The sequence below is a fragment of the Diospyros lotus genome, chromosome 1 (assembly GCF_014633365.1).
Source record: "Diospyros lotus cultivar Yz01 chromosome 1, ASM1463336v1, whole genome shotgun sequence".
Lineage (NCBI taxonomy): Eukaryota > Viridiplantae > Streptophyta > Magnoliopsida > Ericales > Ebenaceae > Diospyros > Diospyros lotus.
In genome coordinates, this window is record NC_068338.1 from 41,092,434 (window position 1) to 41,119,021 (window position 26,588).

A 26,588-nucleotide genomic window follows, 5' to 3' on the forward strand; every position below is an offset into this window, starting at 1 on the left:
ATTTCACATCACAGTTCAAAAAAAAAAAGAAAGTAAAATAACACATGAACTTGGACAATCAATTTTTCCTGTTATGTTATTTTTTAACGAATTTCATTTATGGAGAGCTCTAAACATATGCAAAGGCGTAACACTACTTTTACTTTATCTTTCTGTTGAATAAAAGATAAAAAATAAATTCAAAAGATAAAAAGTAATGTAATTGTTCAAATAAATATGATGATGGTAACTTTATCCAAACAAATGCATGGCAAAAATCACCCCATCATAATTGAAATTTCTATATAAATTATTCATTTGTACATAGAAAGTGTTAGGATAACAATGTACCAAAATAAAATTAGAGACTTTACAGCTTCAAGGATTATCAATTCTACCGTTTCAAAATAAAAAACAGTTATTATGTACATCCAAATATTCAGAAGTATTCACCAAACGCGAGAACAAATTATTGCACTCAAAAGCATCATAGCAGCCCGAACCCAACGCCCATGGCAGGATTTGATGCCAAACAAATTTAAAAACAAGAACCCAAAACACACTGTCTACATGTCCGCCTTCTAATCCTTCTTGTACACCTTTTTGCTTTTACCTCCTTTTTCCCGTTCTAGGGTCCGCAAATTTCACAGGATTTTCCTTGGAACAGATCTCATGGCTTCAACACTACTGACCCTTGTTACCTGCCTGCAGGACAAAATAACCTTATGTATCACGCCACAAACCTTAAAGAAATCTCCGACATTGGCACTAATACCAACAGTACAGCAGTTCCATTGGTTAGAAACATGAAGTATATGTATGACTAGGTTTAGGCGACAGGCATGGAAAGAGCGCTCCAGAGATTTTGTAAAGAAAAAATGTCCACTGAAAGCAAAGCTGCTACAGAGATAAATGAAAGTTACATGGTGTACATTCAACCTAGTGTAGGTCCCCACTGATTAAAGTAGTTGAAACGAGTAAAGAACCAAAAATGATCATTCACCTATTCAAAAACTAACAAATGATGATGTGTTCCCAAAACAAAGATCATGGTCCACAATAGAACCTAGCACAAGTTCGTCAAGAACGAACTTTAATAAATTTACTGCAGTATGAAACCTAGATGACATGCATAAATCATGACCAAAAGTTAAAAAAGTGAGAGGAACAGATAGGCTTCTCACCTTCAGCAACACCATCAGCAGTAGCTCAGCAGGAACCTAATAGCTCAGGCTTCCTTAACCAATACTGTTCAAACCTCTGTCTTGCATACTCTATGTAATCAAAATCAATTTCGTTGACATGTTCCTGAAATAAAAGTACCAAGCATAGTAATTAGTAACATGGCATTCCTTAATAGTGCAGTCCTCATGCATCAGCATGACAACATAATTTTCAAATAATCAAGATAACCTCCCTTAGTTCATGACTTGGGATGGCTTCTGGTGTTTAACCAAAGAACATTTGGTTTCTTGCACACCCATATTGCACAGAAATGGATGCAGTTATCACATGCCGTAATAAATGGACTGTTCCAGAATTTCAAATATCCATGTTAGATACTTGATACTAAACATAGATATTTGTTATGCATTTAACATGGCTAGTTAGACATGCAATCATTAAATACAAGTAGAAGAGTATTTCATAAATTATGCATAAAACTCTTATTTATACGTTCAAATCTATGTTAATTTGTAAACCCTATTCCCTTAAAAAAGAAAACTGAAAATTGTGGAAGTTAGTTGTATCATTGTGTCAATGCACATATGACTCAATCTAAGTGTCACTTTGAAACATACCTACACTACCTAGTAAAAAAAAAAGGAGAAACATACCTACACCTAACATCAATACTCAATTCCATGTAACCTCGGTCATTCCTGGTTGCATGTCATAGCAATGACACTAGGACTAGGGTGAACTTCATAATTCACAAATATATATATATATATATATTGTTTCTAAACAATAATGGCATTCACAAAGTAGGATATAACTTTTTTGTTTCAATATAATTGTCACATACAAGTGTAACTAGACACACATATCCCACATGCCATCCGAAGTGTCTAAATGTTCACTACATCATCACTCTAGAAGAATTCAAGTAACATAGCCATCAACCTTACATGAAGGCCACGCCCACAATCATGCGCAAAAGTCCAAGAATTGGACAATAGAGGTTGATATCATAGTCCATGAAGCCCTTCCTAATGACCTTTGTGAATTGGTCTGCAGATGTCTTTTCTGTGGAAATTGAGAGGAAACTATCCACTGTTTCCTCAATGGTCAATATTCAGGAATTAATTACTTTTCTTTGCATTTGGACAATTCAAACAAGGCATGAAGAAGATAAAGATATACAGGACAAGACTGAGAATTCATTTTCTGCAATAGTGGGAGATAAGATTGCAGTTCTCCTCATACATGCAACCATGCCCTGGGCCACTTCACCTTAACACAAATCATTTCCCGGTCAGTGGCAGGTCTTGTTTCTTTTCTCTCTTTTTTTCTTTTAGAGAGGGGGAGTAATATTTTGCAAGAAAATTGTAAAAACATGATAGGCCCCCGGTTCACTCGACTTATCAAAGAATCCAAGGGGCAGGGGTGTAAATTGGATGGCTGGCATAACAGCCAGCCATGTGCGTGGGGGTAGAGTGGGGAAATCGCTGGGTTGTGTAACAGCCCAGCAAGTGTGTAATAAAATTCGGTTGAGGAGGGAGGAGGAGAGTATGTAGAAGGGGGAGAAGTTGGGAGAGGGGGGAAAAAGAATTTTGTATTGAGTCTTAGGAAGAGTTAAGAGCCTCTCGAATGCCCATATTTTTCTTTGTAACTTGATTGAAGTTGGCGAATTTGAATCCAATTTCTGAGATTTTTCTTTGGGTTCCCATCATTTTGGTATCAGCGCGTCACCGATCCTGATGGTGAACTTGATGAACCGAGTAGGAGAATTAGAAGGGAGGATGGAAGGCATGCAACGGGAAGTTGATGCCATGAGGGGTGAGGTTCAATCGATGGAGAAGAATGTCACGAACTTGCTAGAGTAGTTCACATGGATGAGAACGAGGTGGAAAGAGCAAGAACGGGAGCGCAGTGCCGGCTTTGAATTTTTTAGTGCCCAGGGCAAAAGTAAAAATTAGGCCCCCATATATATATTTAAACTTAGTGATGAACTCACTCTTATTTTTCAACCAAGATCTAACATGTCCAAATTAATTAAAAATTTAACATTCATGCCAAATAAATTGTATCGATTCAAACTTCAATATATTAAAATTTAGAATAAAAGGCTACAATACATAAACAAGATCAATACTTATAACAATTCAATAAGTTCTTTTTCATCCAGCAAAATAAATTCTCTTGAAGAGTCCTTTTGAGATTGAGTTAATTCTTCTCTCTGTCTTTTTCTTTTTCTTTTTTGACTTCCAGATGGGTGTTTCTTACTAAGCATTGTTACTCGAAAATAGAAACAATACAAGGAAACCCAATGCAATTTTAATACTTCAAAGAATAAACAAAGAACAATATAACCTGGAATTTGAGAAACCCCCTTTGAGAAATCCCCCTCTCCACAGAAAGTTCACAAGGATTATAATTTTAGATCAGCGGACTTGAACAGCACTAAGCGGACTTGAAGTCAGCGGACTTCAAGTTCGCTGTCAAGTCAGCAAACTTGAAGTTTGCTGGCGCCAGTGGACTTGAAGTCCGCTTAATGCTGCAGTGCACGGACTTCAAGTTCGCTGAAGGCCAGCAGACTTAAAGTCACGCCTTCAACAGACTTGAAATCCGCCCAGCCTAACAGTGCACTAAGCAGACTTCAAGTCCGTAGCGGCCCTAAATAATGGGCCCAGGGCAGTCACATTGACTGCCCCCCTTTAGGGCCGAGCCTATGAGAGCATAAGAACGAGGAGAAGTTGGGAGGCCAGCCTCTGAAATTCCTTCAGGATTTTGAGGTGACCCTGGATGTGGGAGTACGGCGCGCCGAGGTAGGTGTTTTCGATGGGGGTTGGCGGCTGGAAATCAGAGGGCGACAGTTGGAGATGCCCCTCTTCGAAGGCGAAGATTTGGACAGCTAGATATTTCGAGCCGAACGCTATTTTGCGGTGATTGGGATGACTGATGAGGAGAAGTTAGATGCAACCGCATTGTGTTTGGAGGGAGTTGCTCTGTCGTGATTCCAATGGGAGGAAAAGCGGCGAAGGGTGAGGGATTGGGAGGACTTGCTTCAAGTTTCTGTTGAGTCGTTGCTTCCGACCCACCCAAGAAGGCTCCGTCGAAGAGAGGTTTCTAGCCCTCCGGCAAAAGGGAACGATCATGGAGTACCGCCAATGTTTCGAGACATTGGCATTGCCTTTTGAAAACCTATCGAAAGCCATGCTGGAAAGGCATTTCATAAATGGGTTAAAACCTGAAATCAAGGCCGAGTTGAGGGTGTTGAGGCCGAGGGGTTTGGAACAGATGATGGACTTAGCTCAACATATAAAGGAGCGAAATCAGGTGGTTCAGAGAGGGGCGGTTGGAGCAGGTTTGAACAAAGGACAAGCCATGCCAAACCCAATTTCAACTTACCAGCGAGGGGGAATTCTGCCACCCTCACAACAACCGCCAAAACTGACAACGGTCAATCCTCTTAACCCATATCGACCACAGGCCAATGGGAGAGGGAGTAACCCACCCTTCAAACAACTTAGCGAGGCTGAGTGGAAGGCAAAAGGGGATAAGGGCATATGTTTTCGATGTGATGAGAAGTATACTATAGGCCACAAGTGCAGAAACAAAGAGCTGCAAGTAATGATGATATGTGATGAAGAGGTAGAAGAGGAGGTGGAGAGGGAAGAAAAGTTGGAAGAGTTAGTAGGAGAGTCGGGGCAAGAAGGAGAGGTCATTGAGCTCTCCATGAATTCTGTGGTTGGATTGACTACACCACAAACTATGAAGCTCAAAGGGGTCATAGAGGGGCAACCAGTGGTGGTGCTTATCGATGGAAGGGCAACTCATAACTTTATAGCAACGGAGCTGGTGCAGCAGTTGTCTTTACCAAGGGAAGAGACAGCAGGATATGGGGTAGTTATGGGGACTGGAATGACAGTGCAAGGGGCTGGAATTTGCAAAGGAGTGAAGCTTAATCTCCAAAATTTGTAAATCATAGAGGATTTTTTACCTCTAGACTTGGGAAGCGCTGATGTGATTTTGGGAATGAAGTGGTTAGCATGGGAATGAAGTGGTTAGCAACAGTTGGAAAAATGAATGTGGATTGGAAGGCCCTCACAATGAAATTTTAGATAGGAGGCATAACAGTAACCTTGCAAGGGGACCCTAGCTTGAGTAAGACCTTGGTGTCCTTGAAGGCGATAGTGAAGGCCTTTAGGGAGAATGGGGAAGGAATGTTGTTAGAGTTGGGAACCATGGCGGCAGAGATCAAAGAAGCATAAGAAGAAGCTCCAGTGATGCTAAGGGGGGTGTTGGCTGAATTTGAGAGGGTTTTCTCTACACCAGAGGGGCTGCCACCTTGTAGGAGGAAGGATACATCATCAATATGGTTCCAAGAACCACACCAGTTAGTGTAAGGCCCTATTGATACCCCTATTTGCAAAAAAAATGAAATTGAGAAGCTGGTGGGGGAGATGCTAGCTGCTGGAATTATACAGCCTAGTTCCAGCCCATTCTCGAGTCCGATTTTGTTGGTTAAAAAGAAGGATGGAGAGTGGCGTTTTTATGTGGACTATAGGGCCTTGAACAAGGTCACTATACCGGATAAATTTCCTATTCTTGTGATAGAGGAGTTACTTGATAAGTTGCATGGTGCCAGGGTCTTCTCCAAGCTCGATCTGAAATCTAGTTACCATCAGATTAGAATCAAGTCGAAGGATGCTCCCAAGACAGCTTTCAGGACTCATGAAGAACATTATGAGTTCCTAGTAATGCCATTCGGGCTGACGAATGCGCCAACCACCTTCCAATAATTAATGAATGATGTTTTTAGAGAATATTTGTGGTGTTTTGTGTTGGTGTTCTTCGATGACATATTAGTGTGTAGTAGGGATTTTGAACAGCACGCACAACATTTACGTTGTGTCTTAAAGGTACTAACGGACAACCAACTCTTTGCCAATAGGAAGAAGTGCGTGTTTGGACAACTGGAAATCGAATACTTAGGCCATATTATATCTCATCATGGGGTTTCAGCTGATCAAAGTAAGATACAAGTTATGTTAGAGTGGCCTACTCCTACATCGGTAAAGGAATTGAGGGGGTTCCTTGGCTTCACGGGAATATTATAGACGCTTTGTGAGGGATTATGGCAGGTTAGCAAGGCCTCTAACTGAGAGATTAAGAAAAAACAACTTCTTTTGGGATGTGGCAGCCGAGTAGGCCTTACAGCAACTTAAGGCTAAAATGGTATCCCTACTTGTTTTAGCCTTACAGAACTTTGGGAAGCCCTTCATCATTGAGACTGATGCATCGAGACAAGGTATGGGGGCTGTATTAATGCAAGAGCAAATGCCTATTGCTTATTTCAGTCAGGCTTTCAGCCAGTTAGGGAGAAAAAAATCTGTTTATGAGGGGGAACTGATGGGCATAGTGTTTGTTGTGCAAAAATGGAGACATTACTTGTTAGGTAGGAAGTTTGTGGTTCGAACAAATCAAAGGAGTCTCAAATACTTGATGGAACAGCGGGTGGTAAGTCCAGAATACTTGAAATGGATGGTGAAATTGATGGGGTTCCAATTTGAGATACAATATCGGCCGAGTTTGGAAAATAAAGTTGCTAATGGGTTGTCATGAATCTGCCACCCAGTAACAATAATGGCCTTAACAGTGCCTAAAGTGGTCCAAATGGATAAGTTAGCCAATGAGGTAAAGGCAGATGCAAGATTGCAAGAAATTATCCAAGAGCTCCAAGCTGGCCCTACTTCACACCCTAACTTCCAGCTGGTAGACAGCTTTCTCCTTCACAAGGGCAGGCTGTATTTACCCAAGGGCTCCACTCTCATTCCGTTGTTACTTCATGAGAGGCATGATGGGAATATAGGAGAACACTCAGGATTCTTAAAAACCTACAAGAGGGTGGCAACAAATGTCTATTGGCAGGGAATGGAGAAGGATATATACAGATATGTAAGTGATTGCTCAGTTTGCCAACGAAATAAATATATGGCTTTAGTACTGGGGGGGACTCTTGCAGCCTCTTCCTATCTCAACTCAAATTTGGGACGACGTTGCTATGGACTTCATTGAGGGATTACCAAAGTCAGGCAAGATGGATTCAATTTTGGTGGCGGTGGACAGACTTAGGAAGTATGAGTATTTCATTGGCCTTAAACACCCGTTTACAGCTGGGAAGGTGGATGGAATTTTTATTAAGGAAGTGGTGAGACTTCATGGAATGCCAAGGTCCATCGTTTTGGATAGAGACAAAATTTTCATGAGCAAATTTTGGGAGGAGATGTTCTGACTACAAGGTACCAAACTTAACAGAAGCACAACCTATCACCCTCAAACGGATGGGCAAACTGAGGTACTTAACTGAACTTTAGAAACCTACCTTCGTTGTTTTGCTTCCTCAAAACTGAAGGCATGGTACATATGGCTACCTTGGGCTGAATTATGATACAACACCTCCTACCACACTGCTACCAAGGTGACTCTATTTCAAGCAGTGTATAGCCGAGAACCACCACCCTTATTGAGGTTTGAGAAGGGAACTACCCCTTGTTTCAATGGTGGAGCAGCAACTAATTGAGAGAAACTTAATCCTTGAGGAATTAAAGGCCCAACTGATGAGAGCACAAGCAATGATGAAGAAGAGAGCAGATCTGAAAAGAAGAGAGGTGAAGTACAAGGAAGGTGACTTGGTTTATTTGAAGTTAAGACCATATCGATAAAAATCATTGGCTGCTCGTGCAAATGAAAAGTTAGTTGCCCACTATTATGGTCCATTTGAAATTGAGAAGTAGGTCCGATGGCTTATAAGCTGAAACTGCCATCTCATTGTCCAATCCATCCGATATTTCATGTGTCACAACTACGGGAGGCAAGAAGGGCTTGGAAAGCTAGTGTGGAGCTTCCTCGACAATTGAATGAAGACCTCGAGATGCTGGTGGAATCGGAGGCAGTGCTGGGAGTTCGGCTAGGGACCAAGAAGAACTTACGGGGGTTCGAAGTGCTCATACAATGGAAGGGGCTACCTCCATTGGAAGCTACTTGGGAACCTTACCACTTGATCCAGCAACAGTTTCCATTTTTCCACCTTGAGGACAAGGTGAGAGTTGGGGGGGAAGTAATGTTCACTTGACTTATCAAAGAAGGTCCAAGGGGTAGGAGGCAGGGGGCAAGGGTGTAAATTGGTTGGCTGGCATAACAGCCAGTCATGTGTGTGGGGGTAGAGTGGGGAAATCGTTGGGTTGTGTAACAATCCAGCAAGTGTGTAACAGAATTCGGTTGAAGAGGAGAGAGGAGAATATGTAGAGGGGGGAGAAGTTGGGAGAGGGGGGAAAAAAAAAGAATTTTGTATTGAGTCTTAGGGAGAGTTAAGGGCCTCTCGAATGCCCAGATTTTTCTTTGTAACCTGATTGAAGTTGGCAAATTTAAATCCAGTCTCTAAGATTTTTCTTTGGGTTCCCATCAAAACATTACAATTTCATACATTGCACAAGAACCAAGTTATCTGTCTTGTATGTTCATAGAAAATGAAAACGAAATATATTAAATTTATCTACAAATCAGAATCATTATTTTGATAAATAATTTTTGGAAACTAACTTTGAAAAATAGGGGGAAAAAAGCATGTTAGGCAGATTAATTTTGGTACAAGTAATATATCTCACTTTCCCCAAACTTCCAATCACCACAAAATGTTCCCATCCCACTTACCTCCACAAATGCAACACAACACCAGCACACTGTTTGTAATTCCTCTAGACTCCTGAAGGCAAATATCATCCACCTCATGATAAGCATTCAAGCTCAGCATTTTTCAGCCTTTACTCTCACTTGTCCAATCATTAAATAACTCCCATCCAAAATTTCCAATTACGTGCACAGTTGTTTTTCTGCACCTAGTGCTTTGACCTGTCCTTTCTCGAATAATCAGCCTCCAATTTGCCTCAACATCCTAAAAGACTTGAAACAAATCTTCTTCAAACCTGTAACAAGTATTCCCAGATAGATGCTCATCCCAGGCACATACTTAAGCACCTGATTGACCACTGCCTTCTCAAGAACATATAATCACCCCGATCACCAGCACAGCACTGAAGATAGTCACCATCCACCTGCACCAGATCCAACACCTCACACACACCACCCAAGATAAAGTGAGGTCAGGTCATTTTCATCCATCTTTATGGTCTCAAGGAGGGGCTATAGAGGTTTGAACAAAGTTCCTACCTAGCTAACAAATTTAACCTTGACACTCCTCCATTCCTCTGTTATTACCTTTGTTCTATAGAGATTTATCATCTTTCTCATATCTTTTTCCAGTTGTCCATGCTACTATATTCAGTTATTTCAGAAAAATAACAAAAGGAGAGAGAGCTTGTACAATCAAACCAATCACAAAAATCAATAAGGTGGTGTAAGATACCGATATTATTCCCCATAAGCCCCAAAGCAGATGGCTTGCAAGAGTATACTTCTCAATGTCTTGAATTCGCTGCTCAATTTCCTCATCACTTTGCTCAACAGCTGCATAGAAACCTTATAAATTCAGAGGACGGCAAAAACAAAGCCACTTCTTCCTTAACTGTGATCTTAAACAGTTATCATGATGCCTATTGTCAAAGAGATTCAAGGGACATCTACAGTCAGCATGTTCTTTCAATCTGTTTGTTAATCTTGTTCCATTAAAGTGCAAGTGCAAAATAAATAATAACGGCAAAACTACTTGCTAGAATATTAAGAGCCACAAAAACGAGAAAATGAGATTAGAATCAATCATACCTGCACGACTCAGATAAAGACGAAGAAACCTTTGACGCTCTTCCAAACCTGCAGCATGTACTTAGATGAAAAGAGAACTTCTATCGTTGGCAACAGTATTATATAAGAGAAAAGGAGAAAGTCAACATGGAAGAGGCAACAGCAAAAAGGCACAATCAATGAAGAGATAACTTGCTGAGTGAACTTATTTGAATAAAATAGACTCAAGGACTAAATAATAATTAAATTAACAATTAAAGGATGAAACAGGAAACGGATGAAATAAAATGTTAATCCAGGATAACCCACCTGGATACTTGCAATAGTCCAAAATATGGGGTGTTTCTGTATGATAATCGGCAGCCATCTCACAGAAGTGATTTGCTATGTCATAGGCAACAGGGTTGTAACTAGCATACTCATAGTCCTGATAAAGAAGATAAAAGTTAGGGGGGCTAACGACAAAACAGTACAATACAGGAAACAACCAAAGAAGCCAAAAAGTTCATAGAAATTAACAGCAGAGTTTTCCTCTTTTTACTTGAACGAGAGCAGGATAAGGGATTACGGTCTTTTGTAACATTGCTCAAACAAAAATCATGAAATAATCTTATATAGCCAGAAAACAAGATGCAAAAAAGACTTGTCAGTCAGATTACTGAGATTTTTCTCCATATAACTCCTACCTCAAGAAATATTAGAAGCTAGTAACATTGATGTATAAGGTTAGGTTTCAGGAGTAGTTGGGCATAGTTGTTAAATCGAGATTCGAATTGAGAATCGAAATCCTTATTTTATGAATCGTGAATCGAAAATCGAATTGAATCGTAAGATTCAGTACACATTCTCAATTTCAACTATAAATAATAAATGTCCATAGAAAATAAATAATGTGTCCACCATAATCAATTCTTTTAAATATAAATAGATAAATAATACTTCTAAATATATTTGCTAAGTTTAAAATTATACCAAAAGGCAAAAGTATATTCATGTTGCTTTTAAATTCAAATTGCACCAAACCAAACCACTTTCAAAATAACAAGTTAGAAAAAAAAAAAAAAAAAAAAAAACTACAACTATTAGTGTACTAATAAACTCCATTGTCCATAATCTTCATTAGTTATCAATCATTTTCATCTTCAAGTTTAAGAGCATCATCATTTTCATAATCTTCTTTGTCTTCAAAGATAGCTAAATCAAACGAATATTTGATTAAAGCGCACATGCATACGAAGTCACACGAATCGGACAAATCGTACGATTCATGTGATTCGCGGTCAATTTTAAGTGTAACAATCGAAAATTTACCTTAATTTATTTTTAAACATGCTCTGAAGCTAAGAGACAAAATGGAGACAAAGCCTACTCAAGCAAACCTGAAACCACATGACACCGTAATTTAACACACTGAAAACACGATGAGTATTTATATGGATAACACCAGTGCCATTTTTACGCACAAAAGAAAGTCAAAAGAAAAACCCTAGCACCCTAGAGAATACAGACTCCTCAGGACTTGAACGGCTGGGACTGCCCTGTACACCACCTACCCAGCTAGCTCGACACCATCTCACTCACCCTCGATCTTGGCCTTTCCTTTTCCTAGAATGATGCAAGCAAATGTGAGCCACAAGGCTCAACAAGTATAATAGAATAAAAAGAAGACATGAGTATCAGAAATATTGGAGGGTACTGAAACACAGGAAGTATGAAATATCCCCCTGATATGCTTTTCATAAATCATGTTTAGAAACAGATACAACCATTACTAGAACCATATTCGAAATGGACAAAGCCCTCCACGAGTCTGGTGTTCTGCCCACCCGCAATTTACAGGATATAATATATTCCCGCGAATCTTGTCCGCCACATATGAATAGGGTTGAAGCCCACCACGAGTCCGACATTCTGCCCACCCGAGATTTGCAGGATATAACCCCGCGGATCTAGTCTGTCGCACGCATGAAGTACCATATTCTTTCGAAAACCATTTCATGAGTATGCATATGCACAATGGCCCTAAGACCCTATGCATCTAACTCTTCATGCACAACATGCATCAGGCCTCAAATAAGATTACAACCACACATAGTATGCCCCGCACACACTAGGATCACAGGACATAGAGCATGGTGAAAAACTTATAACCAATCCGTTTGCAAGATGTTACAATACCTTGCATAAATCTAACCTTAGCCAATAGCATCATTCCCAAATAATTATAGGGTGAATAAGCCATATTTATATGCACACAAGGAATTTCAGGCCAAAGTCAACAAATTGGAATTAAAATTATAACACGCCTCAATGGACTTAAAAACTCGCAAGGGACTCGCAAAAGAAGTTTAAAGAATGAGAACTTATATCCGGCAAATAAAGAGTATATGAGTGTGGAAAAAGGAAGCGATATTCTTTGATAGTTTTATTGATTGCAATAATAGAATTTATACAAGAGGTTTCAAAGAATTTTCCTAAGAATTCTCCTATATTTTAGGGCTAGATTACATCCCTATATTTTAGGACTAGATTCCTAATCTAATATCTAGGACTAGATTACATCAATTTTAAATATACAACAAGAAGATAAAACACAAAATAGATACAAAATATAAAAGGATAAAACAACCTATCTTTATCTTGCCATAGCTTCTTATTCTCGTTCCAACACTCCCCCTTAAGCTGGGGAGTAGATATCAATCATGCCCAGCTTGTTGATCAGGACTTCAAATTGGGTATTTGGCAAACCTTTCGTAAGAACATCAGCCACTTGATGATTGGAAGGGATATATGAAATCTTCAATAAACCGCTGTCTAACTTTTCCTTTAGGAAGTGTCTATCAATTTCGATATGCTTGGTTTTTTCATGTTGCACTGGATTGTAGGCTATACTTATAGCTGATTGATTATCACCCAAGAGTTCAATAGGCCTTTGTATTGGAATTTTCAAATCTTCTAGGATAATCTTTATCCATAAGAGCTCGCATACACCAAGGGCCATAGCTCTAAATTCTGCCTCAGCACTTGATCTAGCCACCACTCCTTGCTTTTTGCTCCTCCAAGAGATCAGATTTCCTCCTAGAAATACACAGTACCCGGTTGTAGATCTTCGGTCAACTAGTGGGCCACCATAATCTGCATCTGTATATCCTTGAAGCTTTAAGTCTGTCCCTGGAGTGAATAAGATCCCTTTTTCAGGTGTAGCATTAAGATAACATAGAATCTTCCTTACTGCTGCCATATGTTCTTCATTAGAATCATGCATGAACTAGCTGACTAGACTGACAACAAATGATATGTCAGGTCTAGTATGTGACAGATATATTAATCGCCCTACCAGGCATTGAAATCTCCCTTTATCCACCTCTTGACCTCCTTTATTGGCTTGCAATTTTGTATTGGGATCAACTGGTATCTTTCCTCCTTTTCCCCCTAATAGCCCTGTTTCATCAAGCAAATCCAAGATATATTTTCGTTGAGATAAGAAAATACCTTCCTTTGAGTGTGCTACTTCTATGCCTAAGAAGTAGCGCAATTGACCGAGCTCTTTGATTTCAAATTCATGAGCTAAGTTTTGTTTGAGGCGGTCTTGTTCAGTTGTGTCATTCCCTGTTACCACTATATCATCCACATAGACAAGCAAAATTGTTACTTTTTCTCTTGTATGTTTGATGAATAGAGTGTGGTCTCCTCGGCTTTGGTGATATCCCATAGAAATCATGGCCTTTGAAAATCTTCCAAACCATGCTTGAGGGGACTATTTAAGTCCATATAGAGCTTTCTTGAGTTTACAAGCCTGAGTCTTCCCATCTCCTTCATGTGTAAAGCCAGGAAAGGTTTCTAGATAATCAATACCATAAGATTGAGTATAACCTTTGGCCACTAAGCGGGCCTTATACCTGTCAAGAGTTCCATTGGCTTTGTATTTGACATTAAAAATCCACCTGCAACCCACTAGTTTGGTATCCTTTGTTCTAGGAACTAATTCCCAGGTTTGATTCTTCTTTAGGGCATCCATTTCTTCTAACATTGCCTTCTTCCAATTATGGTCTTTTACAGCTTCTTCTACTGATTTGGGAATAGCAATTGCATCCAATGATGTTAGGAAGCTTTGATATTGATCGGATGTACGGTGGTATGATAGATAAGAGGCTAATGGATGTTTGGTGCAAGTTCTAACACCTTTTCGAATGGCAATGGGAAGGTTTAAGTCCAGGGGTTCAGATCGGGGTTGAGATGTATTGGAGTTGGTGGCTGGATTTTTATTTGGTATAATTTCCAGGCTGGTATCTGGAGCTGATGATGGGACTGGTTGCCGTTCTTCAATGGGCTGCCTTCTCTTGTAAACATAGGGAGAACCTTTGTATCTTATAGGAGAACCGAGGCTGGAGTGAGGATGATCAGTTGGTGAAGGATGAGGTATCATACTAGGGCTGGAATTTTTTGGAGGATCCTGATCGGCTGCTCTAGTCTTTAGACTTGCATTTAGGAATTCCCAATCCAAATCTACAAGATTTGTACCTGCTGGCCTAGCTGGAATAGGAGAAAAATAGGGCTAAGATTCATTAAATGTGACATCTTTTGAAACATAGAATTTTCGGGTGTTTTGGTGATAGCACTTATACCCTTTTTGTGTTGGAGAGTATCCAAGGAAGATGCACTTAAGGGCTCTAGGGTCCAACTTGTCTCTATGGATTTTGAGTATGTGAACAAAACATACACATCCAAACACTCTTAAGGGTAGCTAAGTATGAAGATTAAAGTCTGGAAAAAATGAATTTAAAGATTGAAAAGGACTTTGACCATTTAGAACCCTAGATGGGACCTTATTAATGACGTAAGTAGCTGTTAACACAGCTTCCCCCAAAAAATATTTTGGCACATGATGATGATGAAGTAAGGTTCGAGTGACATTGAGAAGATGACGCATCTTTCTCTCTGCCACCCCATTTTGTTAGGGTATATCAATGCAAGATGACTCATGTATGATTCCCTCTTGTTGGAAATAAGTTTGTAGCTGAGTGTTAAAGTAATCCTTTGCATTATCTGTTCTAAGCCTTTTTATAGTAGTCCCAAATTGGGTTTGAATCATTTTGCAGAATGTGATCAATGTGGACCCAATAGTAGTCTTATCTTTTAAAAGAAATACCCAACACATACGAGTGCAATCGTCAATAAATGTAATAAACCATTTTGCCCCAGAACAATTGGGTATTCTAGATGGCCCCCAAACATCAGAATGAATCAAGTAGAATGGTTTTGAAGATAAAGTATTACTGATTGGAAATGAGACTCGATGATGTTTAGCAACAATGCATTCATCACACCTAAGATTCCTAGGGTCTAATGACTTAAACAAATCTGGAAATACTTGTTTTAGCAATCTAAATGGAGGATGACCTAGTCTAAAATGATGTAACCAAATAGAAGATAATTTAGAGGCTGACTGGGAGGATGCTGCTGACTGGAAGGATGAGATTGACTGGGAGGATGCTGATGAAGAATAAGCCACATGTTGCTGTTGTCTTCTTGTAGAACGATCATTCTCCTTATCCAAGATATAGAGCCCATTTCAAACTTTAGCCACACCAATCATCTGCCCCATTTTTTTGTCCTGAAACTTACACATTGAAGGAGAGAGAAACCGCCAAACAATCAAGATTTTGGGTTAGTTTCTATATAGAAATCAAGCTAGTAGTTAAGGCTGGAACATAAAGAACTTGTTCAAGGGAAAGCTGAGAGTTTAATGATACTTTGCCTTTACCTAGGATAGGAATAGTGGTTCCATTGGCAATCAGGATATGTTTGGTAGGCTTAAGGGTATCATAAGTCACAAAACAATGAATATTAGGGGTCATGTGGTTGGTAGCCCCTGAATCAAGGACCCAACTGCTATTCTTATCAATTTTGGAAGCTAAAAAAACTATATAGGAAGGGAAATTACCTTGAGAATTACCTTGATGGGCTAAGGAGCAGGTTCCTCCATCTTGAAACGTCCGGAGAAAGGCTTTTAATTTGCCTAATTCCTCAGCATTCAGTGAATCTGAATCTGCTTCTACTTCCCTTTTATCAGCTTCCTCTTCTTGCTCTTTATTTACATGAAAGCTTTGGGATTTCATGTTCTTGAATCCTCCGATCCTACTCAAGACTGCCTCCTTCCCATGCAGTTTAAAGCATGTTTCCCTAGTGTGGCGAGGCTTTTTGCAAAAGCTACACCATTGTGAGTCTCGATTATTACTAGGGTTATGATGCTGGAAACTGGATCCAGGTTTGCAGGGTTCTGAAACCCTAATTTTCCAGTTTTATTTCCTCTACCTTCTTGTTTGCTGATCACTAGTGCAGATCCCTCAGTGGTATGTTCAGTTAGCATAGCATATCTTCAATTTTCCTCACTCCTTACAATTGCAAAAACCTCATTAAGATTTGGGAGTTTCTCCCTACCGAGAATTTGCACCCTTACTTGGTCGAAGTCAGGATTGAGTCCAGCAAGGAACTCAACAATCTGGTCTTGTTCAATTATCCGATTGAGTGTTGCAGCATCCTCTTGGCATACCATCTTGATGGGCTGATATTGATCAAGTTCCAGCCACAATCCTCTCATCACGTTGTAGTAATCTGTGACGGTGAGGTGGCTTTGTTTGGTAGCTGTAATATTTGTCTTGACTTCGAAAATCGCGGAAGCATCCTGGATTTTGGAGTAGGTTTGTTGTGCTGTCTCCCATACGGCTTTGGCTGTACTTAGGAACATGAAGTTCCTACTAATCTCTGGTTGCATAGTTCCCCATAACCAAGACATGATGCGAGAATCATCTATGTCCCATGCTATGTACGTTGAATCTGTTTCTTTGGGAGGGCTTCCAATCAGATGGTTGCCTTTCCCACGGCCCTTGAGAAGAGTCTTCACTAGCTGAGCCCATTGAAGATAATTTTTCCCGTCCAACTGATAAGATGGATGGACTATAGGGAGTTCTAAGGCCAGAGGGACTTCACTAACCACTGGAGAGTGATCTAGCTGATGTCCTTCTGCTGGATTTGTATCACCGGTTGGGCTTGCGACATCTAATAGTTCCGCCATTAAACCTTTTGCTTTTGGCTACCAGTGATTTCTCGAAACCAGCAGGCTCGTGGATGCAATAAAGGCACGTCAGGGGAAAATAGAGATGGTCCAAGCTAGGGCAATGAAGGCAGGACCAATGGAGGATCAAATCAAGGACTGTGCAATGAAGGCAGGACCAACGGAGCAAGAACTGTGCAAAGGATGTGCAATGAAGGCACTAGGGTTATGCTGTATCCTACTCGACAGAAAGCTCTGATACCATGTGGAAAAAGGAAGCGGTATTCCTTGATAGTTTTATTGATTGCAATAATAGAATTTATACAAGAGGTTTCAAAGAATTCTCCTAAGAATTCTCCTATATTTTAGGGCTAGATTCCTAATCTAATATCTAGGACTAGATTACATCAATTTTAAATATACAACAAGAAGATAAAACACAAAATAGATACAAAATATAAAAGGATAAACAACCTATCTTTATCTTGCCAAAGCTTCTTATCCTCGTTCCAACAATGAGCTTACAAGAGGGTTAGGAACTTGCATAAAAGAATATAGAGCTAGCCAAATGGAAAGAGGGTGATAGGAAGTTGCAATAACAAGAACAAGAGGATGAAACTTGCCTTCGATATTTCCTTTAAGTCTCAATAAGTGCTAGATTTCGCCGATATCACGGTTCAAAACTCTTCTAGCAACATTAAGCATAATTGATATAAGAATTAATACAAAATAGGTATTAGATTACTAATTCCAACCCAACCACAAACTTTAATCACTTACTTTTAGTCCTTCTTGCCTTCCCTAATTGCTTTATATGATTTCATAGCCTAATCTAAGACTTAGAGGGTATAATAGGGGAGAAAAAATGGCTAGGTGGCATTTGGACACGTGGTAGCAACTGGTGGCAACAAGTGGCGGCAGCTGGCATGGCAAGAGCCATGCAAGGCCCTGCGTGGTGAGGCAAGGCCTGCGCTTGGCCGAGGGGTCGCGCACATGGCGCGCCCCCAAAACGACGCCGTTTTGGCGTCCTTCTTGCTAAAAAAAACCACCATTTTTCCTCCCAACCGCGCGCTTACTCCATCTCGAACCTAAGACCTCTCACATAGCCACCCGCATGTGTGCCATCTCACCTAGTTGCTTCCTCAATTAATAATGCGCACATTTTATTTTTAAGATGATATAGCCACCAGCTTTTGAAAATTCAACTTAAACCCCAAAAATTTCACAAACTATCAGTTACACTCTTTTTCATAAATATGATAAATTCTAATTTTTCCCTTAAAATTCCTTAAACCTAGCAATCCTCAAATAATCATAAATAATCAACTTAATTACACAAATTACTGGTTATTATAAATCCATTTCCCCACTTATTCTCTTCTTAAAATTTTTGGGGACATTACAGTTCTCCCCTCCTTCAAGGAATTTGGTCCTCCAAATTCTCGTCCATTCTATCTTGCGGTGCATATTCATTGCTCTCATGGTAACATCTAATCTTACCGTGAAGACATTCTATATTGTCATTTTCCAATGAAAAATTCTCAAGTTCTAGAAATCACCTTAACGGGTTGCTAAGAATTTCCTCGCAAACACTCTTATACTAATTGCTATGAGTTTGAGTCCTATCCTTTCCTCATATACCATTCAAGGATCGACAGTTCTAGGTAATAACTCATAATACTTGCTTCCACAGTGGGGAGAGGTCTCATGCCAAGATTACCTCCTACCTCGTCTCATGACTTTTAGATATGCACTTAGATCACACATGAGTATTTAGCTTAACTATGAACCTTGAGTAAGTATAATGTGTTTTCAAGATTTGATAATTAAACCATTCATAACTTAGCTATATGCAACTAGTAAATCCATGCCAGATAAGGGGAGAGTACCTTGAACCACCTCAGTGCTTGTCCCTGCATCAACTACCGTAAGAGCAAACACACGCCCCTGCATCCAGGGTCTATTTGTAGTAATAGGTTGTTGTTTTGGTGGTGTTGTTGTCTGTTGGGTTGCTCTACCCTGCACCCTAGGCACTGACAGTCTTTGATTAAGCCTCAATCCTTGTTCGCCAAATTGTTGCTCTCAAAAACGGGCCTGGGGTGATTGTGGGCAATTGCTTGCCCTGTGTCCTTTCTAGTCAGACCGAAAACATGTCACGTCCGTGTCTTGGGTAGCTATCATCATCCCTTGACGTTGTGGGCAATCTCCAGGGACATGCCCTATCTGTCCACACAAATAACATATGTCATCCCCATAACAACAAAGTCCTTTGTGCCACTTACCACACGTTTGGCATAATGATAGATCTTCCATACCACGAGCTAGTCACGTCTCCAATTTCCTTTTCTTACCTCCATCGAATCCTTGGAAAGTACCCATCTCCTTCTAGGACTCCTGACTATTCTTCAATTCATTCCGATCTCCTTATATGGCGTAAGCCCACTGTACAATAGTAGGATAATCTGTGATTCTAGCTCCAGCCAAAGCATGTCGGATATCTATTCTTAGACCTCTCTGAAACTTACTAGCTTTCTTGGACTTAGGGGTCACCAATTCTGGCGCATATCGTGCCAACAAGATGAACTTAGCCTCATATTGGGCGACAAACATATTCCCTCGCTCTAGCTCAATGAACTCATAAACCTTGCTCTTGGACCCACTCCGGAATATAAGTTTCATGGAAGATTGTCTGGAACTCTGCCCATGTCAGCTCCTTATCAATATATCGTTGCCTGATGGTCTCCCACCATTGCTCGGCATCGCCACGCAAGAGAAAGGTCCCTAACTGAAACTTTTGGGCATCAGTGCATCCCATCACTGTAAATGCTTTTCAACCGCCAACAACCAGTTCTCCGCCTTCGTAACATCAACTCCACCGCTAAACTCAGGTGGGTGCAACGCCATAAAATTCTTTAGGAGTGCACCTCCAGCACTACTTTCGATACTTTGATCTTCAACATGAGTTGCTTGGCCATTGCTATTATCACCATTGTTGTTGCAATCTTACCTCAGTTGTGTAATAGCCAGCACATCGATTACTCGCAGAATGCTCGCCAGAGTACCCTACAGACCAATCACCTCCTGCTGGTGATCACCACTAGGGTCCCTCGACATCTCAGGTGGAGGTATAGCCTGCCCGCAACCTCGTGTAGGCAATCGTCCGCGTCCACCTCGTGTATTCATATTTCCTACACAATCCAAAAACATTTAAAACACCACCTCAATCTCGTAACTCACGTCTAACTCCAAGACACCCTAACTCTACCCAACATCCTAGGTGTACAGAGGTGACTCGTCCCAACCTTGCTTTGATACCAACTTGTAATGATCTGAAATTTACCTCAATTTCTTTTTAAACATGCTCTGTAACTAAGAGACAAAAATGGAGACAAAACTTGCTCAAGCAAACCATATGACACCGTAATTTAGCACAGCGAAAACACGATGAGTATTCATATGGATAACACTAGTGCCATTTTTACACGCAAAAGAAAGTCAAAAGAAAAACCCCCGCACCCCAAAGAATACAGACTCCTCAGGACTCGAACGACTAGGACTGTCCTATACACCAACTACCCAGCCAACTCGACACCATCTCACTCACCCTCGATCTCGGCCTTTCTTTTTCTTGGAATGATGCAAGCAGAGCTACAAGGCCCAGCAAATATAATAGAATAAAAAGGAGACATGAGTATCAAGAACATTGGAAGGTACTGAACCACATGAAGTATGAAATATCCCCTGATATGCTTTTCATAAATCATGTTTAGAAACAGATACTGCCATTACTAGAACCATATTCGAAAGGGACAAAGCCTTCCATGAGTCCAGTGTTCTGCCCACTCGCGATTTACAGGATATAATATATCCTCGCGGATCTTGTCCGCCACAAATGGATAGGGTCAAAGCCCACCACGAGTCCGGCGTTTTGCCCACTTGAGATTTGCAGGATATATCCCCGTGGACCTAGTTTGTCGCGCGCATCAAATACCATATTTTTTCAAAACCCATTTCATGAGTATGCATATGCACAATGGCCCTAAGACCCCATGCATCTAACTCTTCATGCACAACATGCATCAGGCCTCAAATGAGATTACAACCACACATAGTATGTGTGGGACACACACTAGGATCACAAGATATAGAACATGGTGAAAAACTCATATCCAATCCGTTTGCAAGATGTTACAATACCTTGCATAAATCTAACCTTAGCCAATAAGCAACATTCCCAAATAATTATAGGGTGAATAAGCCCTATTTAGCCAATGTCAACAAACTGGAATTAAAATTATAACACTTCTCAATGGACTTAAAAACTTGCAAGGGACTCGCAAAAGGAGTTTAAAGAATGAGAACTTACATCCAGTAAATAAAGAGTATATGAGCTTGCAAGAGGGTTAGGAACTTGCATAAAAGAATATAGAGCTAGCCAAATGGAAATAGGGGAATAGGAACTTGCAATAACAAGAACAAGAGGATGAAACTTGCCTTAGATATTTTCTTTAAGTCTCACTAAGTGCCTGATTTCATCGATATCACGGTTCAAAGCTCTTCTAGCAACATTAAGCATAATTGATATAAGAATTAATACAAAATAGGTATTAGACTACTAATTCCAACCCAACCACAAACTTTAATCACTTACTTTTAGTCCTTCTAGCCTTCCCCAATTGCCTCATATGATTTGATAGCCTAATCTAAGCCTTAGGGGGTATATATAAGGGAGAAAAAATGGTTAGGTGGCGTTTGGGCATGTGGCAATAACTGGAGTGACAAGGCCGCGTGCATGGCGCCCACTAGGCACACCCCCAAAATGACGTCGTTTCGGCATCCTTCTTGCTGAAAAAAACCAACATTTTTTCTTCCAGCCGCGCGCCTACTTGAGCTCAAACCCAAGACCTCTCGCATAGCCACCCGCACGCGTGCCATCTCGCTCAGCTGATTCTTGAATTAATAATGCACACATTTTATTTTTAAGATGATATAGCCACCAGCTTTCAGAAATTCCACTTAAACCCCAAAAATTCCACAAACTACCCGTTACACCATTTTTCATAAATATGATAACTTCTAATTTTCCCCTAAAAATTCCTTAAACCCACCAATCCTCAAATAATCATAAATAATCACCTTAATTACACAAATTACTAGTTATTATAAATCCCTTTCCCCACTTATTCTTTTCTTAAAATTTTTGGGGCGTTACATTAAGGGATTTTTTATTCACCATATAGATTCGACTCGATTTTTATATGAATCGAGTTAAATCGTACAATTCGAATCGTGAATCGTACGATTTTAACCACAGTGGTTGGGCATTGATGCATAAGGTTAGGTTTCAGGAGTCTACTAGCTTCACTATTTCATGCAGAAGGAAATATTTCAGGGGCCAACCCCACATCCTGAAAAATCATTAACTAGACTCAAGTTTATGTTGATAGTAGACTCCAATTGGAATGAATAGCAATTGTTAAACAAAATACAGGTGCAAAATTGCTTCCTATCAGCATTAACCAAATAAGAATCAAGGGCTCAACTTAAAAAAATATTTTTTCCTAATAAGTCCCCACCAATGTTGTAAATTGACAAGAACAATCCAACAGAAGTCACGACTATCTTGAGCCCACCATTCCGTGGTTTTAACTATTTGGCCTCATTTGGAGAAAGGCCTCTTGTGACCATCTCAAATCACTGGTGTTAAAGAAGCTGAGGAATGAACACATGCAATGGCTAGACATGTTGATTTGAAAAGGTGTGCCAGCTCTGAACGGCAATAAATCACTGGGGCTGGATAAAACGAGATCTAAGGGTGTCTTAAAGGATATAAAAGTTCCAATAACAACAACCTAGACACAAAGAACTAGAGTTTCTGAGTAGCCAGAGAAGGGTGCTTGCTAGGAACAAAGTTTGAGGTGGCTCTATACATAAAAGGTGCAAGGCCAAAGGAGGCAACTCACCTGTCCTTGCTACCTGAGCAGTTGCAAAAATGAAGTTGACTCTAACAACCACTATTTTTCAAGGCACTGAAGTTGAAGAGATTCCAGACGTGCTCCATAGCTAAGAAATATGAAGAACCCCCCTCCAGTATTTTTGGTAGTCCAGAGGTGTTCTCTTGTATGGAGCTATCTCTTTCCAACATTCATCAAGGTGTCTAGCTCTGAGCAAGAGTAGGGATGTAAATTGGGCCCCAATTAGCCCCAGTTACATACTTGTTTTAACAAATATTCAAATAACCTTATACCTATATCCCTTATTCATGCTTGTTTTAATTTTAGATGGGGCAATTGGGGGTCCATTAGGGACCCATATACATCCATTGGGATCCATTGAGCACCTTAAGCAATTTTCTACTCTAGCCACAACGTTGCATGTCCCTGGAGATTGGATATCTGGAAGAACACGACACAACCTTTTAAGGGTTGGTGAGAGTGGTCAAGGTTTAATGGTGACGAAAGTACAGGAGAACAAGGTCAACATGCTATAGCAATGGATAGTTAGTCAAGACAAAAGTATGGATCTCATATTGAGTGAAAACATCTTTATTGGAGGTCAGATTCAAGGTTCACTCTTCTCGGCAAAGGAGGTGTGCTTCATGCTTGGCATGAACATACAGGGAAGTGCCTTGGAGGTTGTCCGCCCCTGAGTGCCTAGGCTTGAGGCTAAAAGGTATTGTGTATCTTCAAAAGGTGAATCCCTCACCCTAAGGGGCCATCCCCGCCAACCCCACAGATGGGAAGAGGAGGTTAATCACGGAACCCAGAAGAGGTATTGTGTATCTTGGCTTTCAGACAACATGGTTCAACCTAAGAGAAGAGTATCATGACAGACAAACATGTTCAGATTCACATGCACATCCCAAGCACCTGAGACACGAGACCATGATTCATGGAAGTAATGGATTGGCAATGACAAGACATGCCACATAGAAGATGAGGGTTCTGGACAAAGCAAGTTAGACCCAACAAATATATAAAAGCTCTCTTTGCCTCCCCGTATCTCCCAAATATGCATTTTGGCCAAATGATTGCAAAATGACTCAATGTTACACACATCAAAAATCTAATTACAGAAATAGTAGTGTTGTGCACATTCTTGATGGCATACATCATTGTAAGCTAACAAATTGGTCAAAACAAGTGCTTACAGAAAAAACATATTTCAATGTGCTACAAGGACCTAATCAGACGTCTAAAGAGAGGTTTTAGAGAAAAAGAAATGACATTGAGCATGGCCTAAAGAATTTCACCAACTGAAGTCATAAAATGGTTTAGAAAAAATAAGAAGAGACTCACAATTATTGTTATTGAATTCATCTCCTCGTCAATCATTATGTTTCCGTATTGTAAATCATTGTGGCAAAATCCTATGCTCTGATTGTCACGTGAAAGACGCCTCTCCAATAACGATATCTCCTCCTCCAGGCAATGTAAGCGAAAGGCATCAGCTTCTTCCGGGGGAGACAAACTTTTGGCGGCATTAAGCCAATTTCTGGAGGAATTGGAAAAGAATATTAGGAACAGTTAACAAAAAGGAAAGCATATATATAAATTGATCTCCATTCATCAAAATCAAACATGCAAAGAGAAGGTCGCATACCGCATTCTCTCCCAAAGGAAAACCTTCTTCAAACCAGGCATGTCAAGATCATGAAACTCCTTCATTTTAGCTGCTATTAGAGCAGATATTTCAGGGTCTCGTAGGTCAGATGCTGACAGTGTCTGAAAGAAAACGCAAATATTCCAAACAAATCCGGAGAAAGAAAATTAACGAGTTTCATATGCAAATTTGGAAGTTTAATGTACCCGAGCATGAATGAACTCCTCGATTCGGCCAATAGGGAACCTAGCGAGAAGACGAGGGCCTTGACCATGCTTGGACACGAACTCAAAGGTCCGGATCTCATCATTCCGATCGAAGAACACTTCGACGCCCTCGCCATAAATCCTCAGCAAAACCTTCCGGGACCGAACATCTCCATCTTCTTCTTTGTCGTTTCTGGACCACTTGATTTGGTACACCTCGTTTGTCATGGCACCTTTCAGCGGGATCACCTTCATCTCGTCCATATCGACAGTGTCGCCCCAGCTCGAAGCCAGCGATCTCACAATTCTCTTCGCCTCCTCCAGCGCTACGCTTCGACCGCCGCCGCCGCCGGTACTTTCTCTCTTAATATTCATCGCCATCGTCGCGGAATTTTCTTCTTCTACAGATCCCATTCACCAGCTTATCAAACCAAAATCAAACTAAGCTGCTGAAGAACCGGTTTCTGGCTACGAATCCGAAAAGATCCGATCGATGGTTGTTGAATTTTGAGTGGAGCGTACGCCGTCTCGCTTGGTTAAATTCCAGTGGGAGGTCCCGATGAAATCGCGGCAGCTCTCAACGCACACGCAGTAGAATAACCTCCTCCGTCCGGTGCACCACACGGGCATGACGTGGTAGCAAGCGACAACTTCAGCGGTGGTGATGTTAGATTATCGAAAAATTGTTGAATTTTTTAAGACTTTTTAAAATTTTTTAATAATACATATTATTAACCAACATTATATATTTTAGCAAAAGTTAAATTCATAATATTTAAATAAAAATTAATTTGAAAATAATTTTAATTTTATCAATACATCATGGCTCATCTTATTTAAAAAATAAAAATTAAACTGCAACTATTAGAATATCTAATAAATTTTTATTTAATTTACTAGTACACCACCACCTTTTCTCTAGTATGTTAATTTTTGTGTTTAGTCTTAATTTTGTAACAAATTTTTAATCTTTTCATAATATATCAATTTTTATTTTTAGTTTTAATTTTATAATAATACAATATCAAGAAAGAATAATGACAAAGGGGAGGAGGAGTGTCTATGGGTTGGGTTATTTAGAATTTAACATTAATATAAAATTGAATTGATTTTCATTATATTTATAAAACTAGAACTAAAATTGAATCAACCACTCATAATATATAAAAGTCAAATTGGTTATATCATTCGATTTTAATTACATATAATAATTTATTAATTTTAATTTTTTATTATATTAATTATAAAAAATAATATCAATACTCCATAAATAATTTGTATTTAAACATAAGATATAATGTGAATAATATTCCTTACTACATGAATAATATATTATACAATGCATTAGATTATATAAAGGCTTTTCATATTGTAGAATACAACTTTTATTTTATACAAAACTTTTGCATTATAGAAGAGGGCCAACTCAAGACATAGGTCATTAAAGTTTATGTTTAGGACCAGTCTCCTATCTTTAAAATTATATTTTATGATAATTTTTTTATTTGAATTCATATTATGTTTATTTTGTTATCACATTTAGATTGGAAGGCTCCAACTTTTTAAGTCTATGAATTATTTTTTAATATTAAAGAATAAATAATGAGATTTTATTTAAATAAGGAATTCTCAAAAATTCATGGATCATTTTTCAATAATAAGTAATAAATAGTAATTGTAAATAAATAAGGCAACGAAAAAAAGAAAAAGAGGCAAGAAGTAGCGTAACTTTAAGATGATAATTTGATAAAATAATTTTTTGAATGACGAAAATTCATTTAGAATCTGCACTGATTTGGACATCAAAGTAATTTAGTTAT

General features: G+C 39.6%; 1 protein-coding gene across 8 annotated transcripts; it reads right to left on the bottom strand.

Annotated features, from left to right (window-relative positions):
• Positions 1 to 268: 268 nt before the first annotated feature.
• On the bottom strand, positions 269 to 25,416 carry LOC127803704 (probable choline kinase 2). 8 transcript variants are annotated; one of them, XR_008023566.1, is made up of 11 exons: positions 24,769 to 25,416; positions 24,563 to 24,684; positions 24,259 to 24,454; positions 10,216 to 10,333; positions 9,928 to 9,975; positions 9,572 to 9,672; positions 9,132 to 9,278; positions 9,023 to 9,057; positions 8,860 to 8,911; positions 1,164 to 1,287; positions 269 to 684 (listed from the first exon to the last, which is right to left on the bottom strand). XR_008023566.1 is itself a non-coding variant. In XM_052340158.1 (8 exons), exons 1-7 carry the CDS (start codon positions 25,180 to 25,182, stop codon positions 1,189 to 1,191), a joined length of 1,098 nt encoding a protein of 365 aa, XP_052196118.1. In that variant the 5' UTR covers positions 25,183 to 25,414; the 3' UTR covers positions 269 to 684; positions 1,164 to 1,188. The 8 variants fall into 8 exon arrangements, 1 of the variants encoding a protein (XP_052196118.1); XR_008023563.1 differs by having other exon boundaries at positions 1,164 to 1,508; XR_008023567.1 differs by lacking the exon at positions 8,860 to 8,911.
• Between the last annotated feature and the right edge of the window lie 1,172 nt (positions 25,417 to 26,588).

Coding starts and splice junctions, on each gene's coding strand:
- LOC127803704 (XM_052340158.1), bottom strand. CDS start 25,182: ATGGGATCTGTAGAAGAAGAAAATTCCGCGACGATGGCGATGAATATT. Junction 24,685..24,768: donor AGGAGTTCATTCATGCTCGG/GTACATTAAACT, acceptor GTTTTCTTTCAG/ACACTGTCAGCATCTGACCT. Junction 24,455..24,562: donor TTCCTTTGGGAGAGAATGCG/GTATGCGACCTT, acceptor CAATTCCTCCAG/AAATTGGCTTAATGCCGCCA.